Below are 12,500 nucleotides of genomic sequence, written 5' to 3' on the forward strand. Positions count from 1 at the left end.
AATCTAGTCCGGACAGGAATGCGCAAGGATCACTGAACACACACACACACACACACACACACACACACACACACACACACACACACACACTGACTTATACGCACATACCCTACATGCATAGAGACACACTGGAATGTATACATGCACATACGTCATACAGACACAGAACAAACCCCACTACACACATACATGCTTAAACACACACACACACACACACACATACACACACACACACACACACACACACCACACACACTCCTCCACGATGACTGAAATGGATGGGTGGGTTTAAGTGCTTATCCTTCCTCTGTCTATCTGGCCCCTCCCTCCCCATATTCCCAGCTTTGGATTGGCCAACAGTGACTTGGATGGAGCATCTGGGTAATATTATGGGATGGAATGAGCTGTTGGAGCACGAGGGGGCAGTGGGGGTGTGTGTGGATCATCCCTCTTACTGTGTGTGTGTGTGTGTGTGTGTGTGTGTGTGTGTGTGTGTGTGTGTGTGTGTTCTAGGTCAAGGGTGGGAAGAGTACCACTGATAAAGAGTCATTCCTGGTTCTTACTGTGAGAGAAGAGCTGATGTGGCAGTCTGGTGAATTAGCGTCTGTGTGTGTCTTGTGTTAGCGGCCTTGTTGTTTGTTGGCCTTTTGGTGTGTGTGTCTGGCTGGCTGGCTGGGTGGGTAGGGGTGTGGGTATGAGTCATCTCATAAGTCTACACCATGGCACCTGACGTGACTGTATGTGAAACCCCCTCAACATGATGTATGTTTCAACACCTCACCTTTAGCACCTTTCTCATGGCACCCTAGAAACGGTGGCTGTGGTGTGTGTGTGTGATGAGAGGGTGATATGAGTCGTGTGTGTATGTGTGTTTTTATATTGTTGTGTTGTGTTGTGTTGTTGTGGGGTGTGTTTCTGAGCCCTTCCAGTCTGACTAGAGGGGAGCCTGTGACGGTGAACCTCCTAATTAAAATGGGCCGTCTAGACACCATGAGCCGCTTTCAGTGGAAATTACTGCAGACCGCCAGAGGCCTCTAGACTCCTTCTGTTCAGACCCAGCAGCGCACACACACACACACACACACACACACACACACACACACACACACACAGGGCCTGTGGAAGAAACACACACACACACACACACACAGGGCCTGTGGAAGAAACACACACACACACACACACACACACACAACACACACACACACACACAGGGCCTGTGGAAGAAACACACACACACACACACACACAGGGCCTGTGGAAGAAACACACACACACACACACACACAGGGCCTGTGGAAGAAACACACACACACACACACACAGGGCCTGTGGAAGAAACACACACACAAACACACACACACCCACAGGGCCTGTGGAGGAAACACACCCCAGCACTCATGGCCTGTGGAGGAACACACACGATCACACACACACACACGCACAAACAGTCTGGAATATTGCAACAAATGAGCATTAAGCGCCTGGTCAATAATTTAGACCGTCAATATTATGACAATCCAACTCTGAGATTCAGAATCAGAACTCTGCAGCATCTATTGGGTAAATAGTGTGTGTGTGTGTGTGTGAGTACGGTAAGTCGTGAGGCTTTCCATGTGGAGACGTATACCGTAAAGCTAATGACTCATCCTGTGTGTGTGTGTGTGTGTGTGTGTGTGTGTGTGTGTGTGTGTGTGTGGTGTGTGTGTGTGTGTGTGTGTGTGTGTGTGTGTGTGTGTGTGTGTGTGTGTGTGTGTGTGTGTGTGTGTGTGTGTGTGTGTGTGCAAGGAGGCCCGTAGTGGTTAGCTAAGGTGTGTGTGTGTGTGTGTGTGTGTGTCCATGTGGAAGGAGGCCTGTAGTGGTTGTCTAATCACAGTGTGGTTGCTGCCATGGTTCTTATTCCTCCATATGGGGTCATGCAGAACTAACCGCACACAGACAGCTATTCACATGTGTGCGTGCGTGCATACAAACACCCACACACATACTTACACATGCATACACACACACACACACTCCCTCTCACGCACACGAACACGCACAGACATACTCACTCACACGCATGCACACTTTAATGACAGACTCTGCATTAGTGTTTTTTTATAAGTGCCTCTCGTGACACTCTGCCAATAAGGCGCTTTGATGTTGACTTGGGTGTTTGTGTATGTGTGTGCGTGTGCGTGTGTGTGTGTGTGTGTGTGCGTGCTCACAAAGTCATTACTGGCTGGTGTTATAGCTTCTATAGCTTTCACATTCATGTGTTGGTGGCTTGTGTGAAAGTGATGTGAGCTCCATTGTAAAGTTCTTTTATATTCTATAATGGGGTCTGTCTTAGACACACCAGTTTACTAGTTCTGTTTTTAACCTCTGCGTTTAGTTCTGCTCTATTTAATTTGTCTAGGGAAGGTCTTAGTTGGGGCCACACTGGGTGGGGAGGGGAGAATTAATATTTTGACTGGTGAAATGAAGATTAAGAGCTGTGTGTGTGTGTGTGTGTGTGTGTGTGTGTGTGTCTCTCTCAATGCAACAACTGTTTGCCATTATGTCTGTCTGTTTGTCGGTAAGAGAAATGAAATGATGGCAGAAACCATCTCCGTGGGGACAGACATTATGATGAAGCCTTACTTATACGCTCTGTGGTTAGTCAAATGAGACCCTCTCCCCTCAAAAACATTGTGTGTGTGTGTGTGTTCAGTAATCCATCATTTGTTCCACTCTTGGGTGGCCAGAAGTGTTCCACTGTTGACTTGTTTTAGACTGATGAGGTGTGTGTAAGGGGTGTGTGTGTGTGTGTGTGTGTGTGGTGTGTGTGTGTGTGTGTGTGTGTGTGTGTGTGTGTGTGTGTGTGTGTGTGTGGTCATGGCCACGTCTGTGTTTTTGCGTGCGTGCGCGTATGTCCAATTGTGTGTTGTGAGGTGTTTTTTCTCCTGTGCAGTGTCCATATGTCACTCTGCTGTCTGTGTGTGTGTGTTCATTCTCCCATTTGTGCTTCCTCCTGTGTAGTGTACGTCTGTAAGCTGTCTGAGCAGGAGCAGCCATTGTTCCTGAGACTGCAGGCTGGGCCCAACACAGACACCCTGAGCTTCGTGCTGCGGGAGCAACAGACAGGAGAGGTCATGGTGAGTCCGTCGCTACCGGAGACATTTAGAAACATGATAAATAAATCATCACATCACAACAAAACATAACATTACAGAACATAAACATAATATCATTACAGAACAGAACATAAACATCACAACATAACCTTACATTACATTACAGAACATGAACATTGCCCAAGTTACACAATTTAAGAGTTTCTTCTATGCTTGTCTGCAGATCATAACTAACTCATTCTTTCCCTCTCTCTCTCTTTCTCTCTCTCCTCACTCATCTCTCTGCTTCACTCTCTCTCTCCCCCTCCATTCGTCCGTCCACCGATGCAGTGGGATGCCTTCTCCATCCCGGAGCTGGCCAACTTCCTGCGCATCCTGGACAAGGAGGAGCAGGACCACTTCAGTGCCATCACACACCGCTACGACAACTACCGGCAGAAACTGGAAGAGGCCCTTAAGGCAGTGGGGGGCCCCGGCTAAAGCACCCCAGACAGACGGAGAGAGAGATGGAGAGAGAAAGAGGAAGAAAAGAGACTGATGAATACACAGAGAAAGAGAGAGAGAGACTGATGGAAGAGGAGACATTTTAGAGGGGCACTCACTCACACCGATGGATCAGATTTAGTGTGTGTTTTCTGATGGTGTCCCCTCTCCACGGAGCAGACTCTGGAGGAATTAATGCTGGAGAGAAGAATCGTCGTGGAGACTGATGGGGGTCTCGCAGTCACTCAGAACTCAGAAGCACCATGGGAGCTCAAAGAGGTCTCCTGGGAGGCATGGCATGCTTTCCCAGAATGCACCAGTGGTCCCATATTCACTTGTTTGTTTTTCTCTCATTGTTCTGACTCTTCTCTGTCTGTCTCTCTCTCCAGTACTTTTTTTGTTTTTTAGTTTTTTTTCAGTTACCTCTTAAAACTTGTGAAAAACGAGAAGGAGACTTTCTTTCTTTTTTTATTTAATTGAATTGGTGGATGCTATCAGATTGTAAATATTTTTGTTCCTTATTTTAATTTATGTGGGTGAAGCTTTATATTTTTTATTTTTTGTTTAATTGTGTCATTTGGAAAGTCTTATTTGAATCTTTAGCACAGGCAAAGCAAAGAAAGCAAACCAAAAAAACGGAGCGGGGGGGGGGGGATTTGGTCACTTGGGGTGTAAACTAAATTACAGGTAGGTGGGTTGTGGACAGGTGTGGCTAAACTTCTGCCTGACTGCCACACCAGCACATATGGAGGAGAATACTGCCCCCTAGAGGGCAGGCGTGTGCCTCACCTGCACTACACTTTCAGTCTGACTAAACTCCCATCAGACTGGAGTGGATACACACATGCACACACACCCTTAGCTCCAGGTTAGGGGGGTTCATCAGTGTGTTTTACCCCCCCCCCCCAACAACACCATCTGTTCAGCATCCATACCTATGCTCACGCAGAAGCCTTGATCCTTAAGAGTGGCCTCAGTGGAATAGCTCGGTGTCCTGCCCTAACCCCCAGCAGGCAGTGTTCCAACCACCCCTTCCTAGCAGAACCAGGTTCTGGTTCAGTGCTGGCCTAGTTCTGGGCCTCATCCGGCGCAGTCAGCTGTTTGACTAGATGTGATGGAGACTAATAACAAGCATGTGAATTTGGGAAAAGCTATTGAAAAAAAACCCAGTGGCGTGAGTCAAAGACAGAACTGGACAGAATGAAAGAGTGAAAGAGAGAATGGTGGGAAGTGATATGAGAGCAGATAAAGAAAAAGAGAAATTAGAAGCAGCCTGCAGAGGAGCTCGGCCCAGGTTGGTGTGGTGTGTGTGTGTGTGGTCCCTGTGTATCGGTCTGGTGTGGTGTGTGTGTGTGTGTGTGTGTGTGTGTGTGTGTGTGTGTGTGTGAGAAAGAAAGAAAAAGAGGGAGCAGGCTGCTTGGCGGAATAGAAAGGATTACAGGAAGTTGAGAAAGGAGGGTTTAGAGGAAGTGAAAAAGCAAACAGGGCCTGTCCATCAGTGGCCGCAGGTGGGTCCAGGGACAAGACTGGCAAGGGGCGGGGCCGTGGCGTCTCTCAATTTGGGCATTAAGGGCCTCCTCTCTCTCCTCTCCCTCCCGCTCTCTGTCTCTCTCTCCTCTCCTCCTCTCTCTCTCTCTCTCTCTTCTCTCTCTCTCTCTCTAACTCTCTCTCTCCTACTCTCTCTGGCTACTCACACACAGAGGGCTCCTAGTTGTGAACCCGGTTTGGTTGTCCCCATCTGGTAATCAGCCGTGTGTCTGAGAGAGTGATGGACAGGGGGAGCCCTCGCATGTGAACAGGCGGTCTGAGAGAGATGAAGCCCACGGGAGCAAGGCCTGTGTACTGGCCCTGCTGGTGAATCTATGTAGGTCTGGACCTGGTCTGTGTTAGTTAGAGTGAGTGCTATGCTATGTAGCGTTGGCGGTAGGTAGCCTTTGACAGTGCTAACAGTGCTAGGCTAATGTATCAGTTATGAGACTGGGGGTGGTACCTGGTCACGAGAGACTGAAGGAAGCGAGCGTTTCAGCGGGTCCCCTCTCTTACCCCTCTGCCAGAGTGGGTCAGAGGCAGGTCAGGCTCGGCACTGCCAGATCCAACATGTCTGGAGCCGATCCTCGCAGAATCTGTTCTGGAGGTCCTCTTGTATCTGGTAACTCTGGGGGTTCTGACTGTAGCAGCTGATGCTGGTGAGTCCACAGACTGAAGGACAGACTGCTGCCAAGTCTATGTGCTTGGTCTCAGTGTCTGAGCTGAAAGACAGTCCAAAAGTGACTAAAGAGAATATCAATAGTATGCATGGGAGGGGGGAGTATAGACAGATGAGTTTGGGTTTGGTCTGTTTCAGTCTTTCTTTTGTTTGTTTTGTTTAATTTGTATTACTGTCTCTTTAGTTTTTGTCGCTATCTGGACTCCAAAGTGCCTGGGACTCAAGCCCTTCGCTATGCAAGAACCTGTAGCTTAAAAGTGCACTTTGGAATGACAAAAAAAAGAAAAGAAAGTAGACAATCTCTAAGTGGACAATTTTAGTAGATGCATTCAAAGAGGCCAATTATTATGAACGCCTACTAGAGTGTGTGGCTGGATTTAATATACATGTGTATTTTATTTTTGTTTATGTTTATTTCTGCTTGTACTGCATGAGGAAATTCGGACTGGTACAGCATTGTGAACTCTAACGTCTTGTAACGCCTGCATAGGTGATTTTCCTTGGAGGAGTCGATTAGAACGGGGCGGTGGGGACCTCTTGTGGACGACATTTGTAATGGCGTCTTGTCCGTGTCCTGAATTACAATCTCTTGGTCAAATTAGGTGATGAACCATTTATTTTAATTACATTTTTGTTTTTTTTATTTGTTCATGTTATTTTAATATATATTATTATAACCAAAGATACTATGAAAAGATTATATACATAGCTAGATTTAGTTCATTTTAGAAACTTGTTTTGCCTGGTGCAAGCAGTCCGAGCCTTCCTTATCAAACTGAGGCAAATCTAGATTGACCTTGTGTAAGGGCATATCCTTAATATATTAGTGTAACTTTTAAACACTGGGTCTGTTTCACATCATTTGGAATTGCAAGTAATGTTTGTCAGTGCAGGAGTAGAGTATTTTGCCAAGCCATTACCATTGAGAGGTGGTTCAGTTAAGCCTTAGATCTAGCAAACCATCACAGCTAGTTCACACGGAACCAGTGATCTTAAAAAGCTTTTTTACATGGGCACTTTATGTTTTTTTTTTTATTCAGGGATTTATACCGTTTGGGTTCATGTTCTAATGTTTGGCTCCACTTTGAAATGCCTATATCTTTGATTATTATAATTATCCATGATAAAATATTTTAATTGATAAGTTTTGTCAGTAGTTTTCTTTTTTCATGAAACTTGACTTTTTTTTTATGGCGACAAGATTCTGCTAAATTTGTCATTTTAAGAGAGACTGTGAAATGTTTTGTTTTCGTTTTTTATGATACTATGATGTGGTTCTTTTCTAGATTCTAAAGTCATTGATGTGGTTATACTACTCAAGATTAATCTGAAATAATCATAAAATGCATAGCAGTAATGTTTAATAATGCAACATTATTTATGGCTGTAAGGGGAACTATCAGATAGACCAAGTGTACTGTCCCATATGGTTTGGTTGATAGTATGGATAGTAAAACTAAGTATATTTCGACTAATGCGTTCATTATAGTTTTTTTGCCAAAAATGCAAAAGATATCTGGGACAGTACAATCTGCCAGCCTTCATCTTTGCCTAAGGAAAGAAGAGAGAACCACTACTTGCTTTTTCAGTGTTGCGGGCTCTGCCCACGCTGACCGTGTTGGCCTAATGCCGGCTGCACCGCCGTGATGTCGATAGATTTGGGTTACTGTTGGCCTCGTTGTTGACGTTACATCGAGACGGTAGTCGACTGTTTCTGTTCGGAGTGCTTGCGACATTTATATCGCTGTATTATTCTTTAAAAATATCGGTGCAGGTTGATACAGGTTTATTTTTGTAGGTAACTCTCTTTAAGACGTTACCAAAATGTGGCCTTTTTGTGTCAAAGAAGGCTAGAGTTAATTAAATAAAGTTGACTTTGTGCAAAAATGTTGATAATGTGTGTTTATTGTTTCATGTGTCATTTATTATGCATCTATTATTTCATTATGCTGCTATTCAGAACACCACACCCTAAACCCGTTTTTAGTCTTTGTTGAGAAAGATTTCAAGTCTTTCAACTAATAGGCCTAATTATGACTCAGCCCCTCCCTCAACTAGATATTTCTCATCCCCGGTTCGAGGATAGCATGGCTCCGCCCGCATATTGCTCCCAGCTCAAGTGATTTGGTCCTGGTTAAACCAACCTATTGCGAGACGGCGGGTCAAACGGAGTTCAACTTCTTCTTGGCCATCACCCCCGCTGTCGACCTGACACGCCAGACGAGACCTGGCAACCAGGAGTAAGGACACGACAAGGTTTTAGAGAAAGAATTATGTAAGTTTGACTGAGTTGTTTACTAATTTAATACATGGGCGATACGCTCTGCGAAGTCGTAGGCTGCTGTATGCCATGATTTGTATAGTAACCTCCTTGCATAAAGGCATAGCGTACACTAACATATTATTTTTGTCTGATATCAGTCCAACTTGCCTAGTTATATGACATTATATTGCTTTCCAGTTATAAAAGATAAACAGGCAATGCTTGTGGCATATCCACTGTGTGGTTAGACAATGGACATTACAGGCATTTCGTTAGAGCCTTTCTAAGTGTTATTCAGAGAGTTTCCCGTGCACCGAGATCCTTTATCTGGCGACGGAAGTCATCTAAGCGCAGTGCGCACCCGAGGGCAAAATCTCTGGAATGTATTACATTGCAAGGAAATATTACCTAATTGCATCCTCCTCAAGGCGCTCTTAAATCTCATGAATGGATTCAGGGTACAGGTTATCCTGCCGGAAACATTAAGTTCATACCGGCATAATGTTTAACACAGCTTTTCAGACACGACGGAAAGTCCTGCTCAGTTCTTGAACTCGATGATGATCTTAATTTATGTGTGAACAGGGCTGCACGTTGGGTTGTACCGGTGGCGGTGGCACTTCTTGCCCTGGCTGTTGGCCTCTACCTCATACCGTCTCCCATCGATCCGGAGCCATACATGTAAGTCCAGAGAAAATGTTCGCGGAAGAATAGTTCACTCTGCATTCACTGTACATTGATTGAAGGTGTCCTGAAAGTATACCTCAACCACGTCTTGTTTTTATTTAATTTTTAAATTTAGGGTTTGCTTACATGGTTTATGCCCAATCCCAGAATGCTTAGGTACTGATTATAGGTTGAGTTCAGTGAGGTCAACAATACATCCAAAGGACATAAATGCAGCTAACAATAGTTCTCTCCTTTTTTGTCATACTTAGACAAACAAAGTTTCATTGCTATATTCTAAAGTTACGCTTTATGCCATTACGATAATGTTAAAGGCGTATCCATTCAGTGGGTGCACTGAGGTGAGGTATAGGATCATCCTACGGTAATCAACACAGCTCCCCTTTCTCCTCTTTTTAAACTTAAGTCCTTCAAGAAGTGGAAGTAAATATTATTGGAGTATTAACAATTTGCTGAACACTGCTAACTGGCTACATCCCAGTAGACATCACTACTACTGTGAGAAGATGTGGTAGGTTACAGCCCACTCTAGCTTATAGGCAACAATGCAGTACACTAACCCTAAGTATGCAGATTTAATCACACTGCTGGGTTTTATGATTTCAGTGCATTCTCTTATTCACTCCTCCATCTTCCTTGAAAGGGATTAGACCAGAGTCACTCATCCACTCTTCCTAGCCTTTAGCAGCAGGATTGGGAATGATTAGACGGAGCATGAGTGAGTCAGGCAGTGATCTAACATGTCTGTCTGTTAAGGCAGGGATCTAACACGTCTGTCTGATGAGGCAGTGTTTACCACAGGGGTTGACCGATCGCTCTGTTTCTTTGTTGTTGTTCAGATTTCAGGGGCCCCCGCCCCTGTTGGAGGGGCCCTTGGCTGTCAACACCCGACTGCAGAGGGGCCGCCGGCTCTTCACTGGACAACTGAGGGGGCCAGAGTCCTTCACGGCTGACCAAGATGGTGTCATCATCATGTGGGTGATGTGTTGTGTGTGTGTTCAGTCTCTCTCTGGTTTCTTTGTATCATTCTTGTCACTTCTCTTCATCACTGCGTCTTTCGTCATCTCCCTAATCTCCCTCTGTCTCTATCTCTGACTATTTGATTTTGTGAGTTTGCGGCAATGTACTGTGTGTGGGGTAGGGGGGATGAGTGAGTGTGTGTGTGTGTGTGTAAGGGGGGGTGGGGGTGTAAGTGAGTGAGTGAGTGTTGATGTGCTTATGTATCCCTATTTCTCTCTCTCTATTTGTCAATCAGCCTCTCTCTGTCTTCATGTCATATCTCTCTATCTTTTCTTTTTCCTCTACCATTCTCCATCATTTCGTTTCTCACCACGTCCTTCTGTACCTTTGATTCTGTGTAGGTGTGACTGTCTGAGTGCTTGAACGTGCCAATGTGCTGACTGTGTGTATTCAGATCATCATTGATCCCACTGTGAATTCCGCCTTAGATGTCCAACGTCCGCTTGGGTTTTTGTGTTCGTAATGTCTAGATTGGTAGCATGCAGATGGCCGTGTAGTTTCAGCACTTTATCCCTGCCTGCTTGTTGTCTGTCATGTGAATCTTTTTCTCTGGTCCATTTTGTGCTCAAAGGGAATATTTACACTGGGACAGTGGATGGAAAACTGTGGAGGATTTATCAGGACACGCTGACATTCATCACACAGATGGGACAGGACATCCCTGAATGTGGTCAGTATTCATGATTATGTACACACACACACACACACACACACACACACACACACACACACACACACACACACACACACAGTTCCCTGGACTGCTCTGTTGCGGTGCTTGTCCTGGTGTCTGGACCCCTGTGGTCTCCCAGGTGCACCCTACCCTACAGGTGCCCTTTCCTTTTGGCCCTCCTCACATCTGCGTCCCCTTTCCCACTGGGTTGGGTGTCTGGTGTGTGAAATGATAACTAATCCCCCTTTTCCCAGTTTCCCCAAACATACACTTTCCCTCATTTAATGGTTGCACTTGTAGAAAAAAGAATCAAACCAAAATAATTTGACATTCTAGTTTCTCAGGTGCTCTTCACGCAGTGATTCATCCGGCCAGGTGTTAATGGCTTCCTCTTTTGTCTTGAGACGATGTAAATTGCGTCTCTAGACTCCATATGTTCTTAAGCAGGTCTTGATAGCTTTTTCTTCTTGTCTGTTAAGAGTAACACCTTCTTGCTTTGTGTTCCCTCTTTCCCTGTGAAAAAGACCTTCTCAATGTGCCCCTCCCTCCCCCATTCATGTCAGACAACGCCTTGATGTCCTCCCCCCTCTGTCTTGGCATTGTTTTGCAATGTGACCATCTTCCCCACAGGCATAGCAGACAAAGCCCCCATACCTTCCCCCACTGCCTGGGTAGTGTCTCGCGATATGACCACCCTTTCCACATACAGAGAAACTCCCAACTACTTTTTCTTCCTTTTCCTGAAGCTTTTAGCTCCGTGTTGACATTGAGAAGAACTACAATGGAATGGAATTAAATAGAATTGAATGAATTTGATAATTCCTGCCCTATTTGTTTCCACCTGTGTCTGCTATCAGCAGTTTTGCAACTCATCATGTTCTTTTCATTGGTCACATAGCAGTCTCTGAGTGAGGTTTCAGCTCCTAACGACCCGCCCATTAGCAAATTACAGCTATTCATATGATAAGGGATGGTAATTCAGTAATCGCTATTGATGTATGATGTGTCAAGAAAACTTGTGGGGGGTACAGGCCACAAAGACATTGCAGGGCCATTACGTAATGGCCATTGTCTTTGACCGAGGTGTCCCTGGTTTGTTTAAGAGTTTGTTTGTTTAATTTCCTTGTCCTCTGAGTGAACCCTTTTCTTAAATGTCCTCCAACTGTGAAGTGACTCAGCCCCTCCCTCAACTAGATATTTCTCATCCCCGGTTCGAGTGTAGCATGGTTCCGCCCAAACATTGCTCCCAGCTCACACTGTAAAACATTTCAAGTTGGTTTAACTTGCAAATGAAGGTTCACCTGCTGCCTTAAAAATGCAAGTTAACTCAACTTGAGGTTTACCTTTGTTTCAACTCAGAAATGTAAGTTTAAAAAGCTGATTGTACTACAATTTTTCCTATTGTCTCAACATCGTTTTTTTAAGTTGTCAAAGTTGATTTAACTTTGAATCACTTGCCATCTTAACTTGATACTGTGAGTTAAAACAAAACCATATTAAACATTATCAATACAAGAACTTTCCTTAGCTAGTTGAACAAACTCATATTTCTGCATTATTGTAACTCACAGGGTAGCAGCCCAAATCAGTGTGCCAAATTCCATTTTTTTTTTACTGTACGCTTCCAGGGGCCGCCACAGACCCCCCCTACATAGGAGGAAGGAGAAGATGTTGCGTAATAATGAGAAATGTAGAAACACTCAGTGGGCCTCAGCCTGGCATCCAGAAGGTGTCATAATACGTTGTCATGTTAAACTAAGGCCATAACAGAAACATAATCTTCACCATATTAGGTTAATTTTATTGCATTAATAAGGATTGCGTTTTGTAAGATTGGCACCAAATGCGCTGATTTTAAACTGTTAAATTAATGAAGGATTCTATTGATTTTAACCTGTTAAGTTAATGACAGATTCTATTTCTTCCAGTGAAGTTTCCTGCCTCAGTTGCTCTCACCCTAACCATGATGTGTAAAACTGCCACTGGTCAGATTGTGCTGTTATCGTGTCAGAGTGTAACCAGCAGGCGTGTAACCTAACCCCTCCAGGAACAGGAACCGAACATCCAGTC

The 12,500-nt window shown here is 44.8% G+C and overlaps 2 protein-coding genes across 4 annotated transcripts in view; both read left to right on the plus strand.

Annotated features, from left to right (window-relative positions):
• Positions 1–4,837, plus strand: part of rassf3 (Ras association domain family member 3) — an 81,603-nt gene extending 76,766 nt beyond the window's left edge. For all 3 annotated transcript variants that reach the window (XM_031583097.2, XM_031583098.2, XM_012830257.2), the window contains 2 exons: positions 3,004–3,119; positions 3,429–4,837. In XM_031583097.2, the coding sequence (XP_031438957.1) occupies positions 3,004–3,119; positions 3,429–3,578 (266 nt within the window). In that variant the 3' untranslated portion in view covers positions 3,579–4,837. The remainder of the gene's footprint in view (positions 1–3,003; positions 3,120–3,428) is intronic.
• A 4,612-nt stretch (positions 4,838–9,449) lies between these two features.
• LOC105902583 (adipocyte plasma membrane-associated protein-like) overlaps positions 9,450–12,500 on the plus strand; it is an 8,375-nt gene continuing 5,324 nt past the window's right edge. Inside the window, exons 1-2 of the mRNA XM_031583103.2 lie at positions 9,450–9,698; positions 10,329–10,427. Of these exons, the coding sequence (XP_031438963.2) occupies positions 9,518–9,698; positions 10,329–10,427 (280 nt within the window). The 5' untranslated portion in view covers positions 9,450–9,517. The remainder of the gene's footprint in view (positions 9,699–10,328; positions 10,428–12,500) is intronic.

Source organism: Clupea harengus, chromosome 16, assembly GCF_900700415.2.
Source record: "Clupea harengus chromosome 16, Ch_v2.0.2, whole genome shotgun sequence".
Taxonomy (NCBI): Eukaryota; Metazoa; Chordata; class Actinopteri; order Clupeiformes; family Clupeidae; genus Clupea; species Clupea harengus.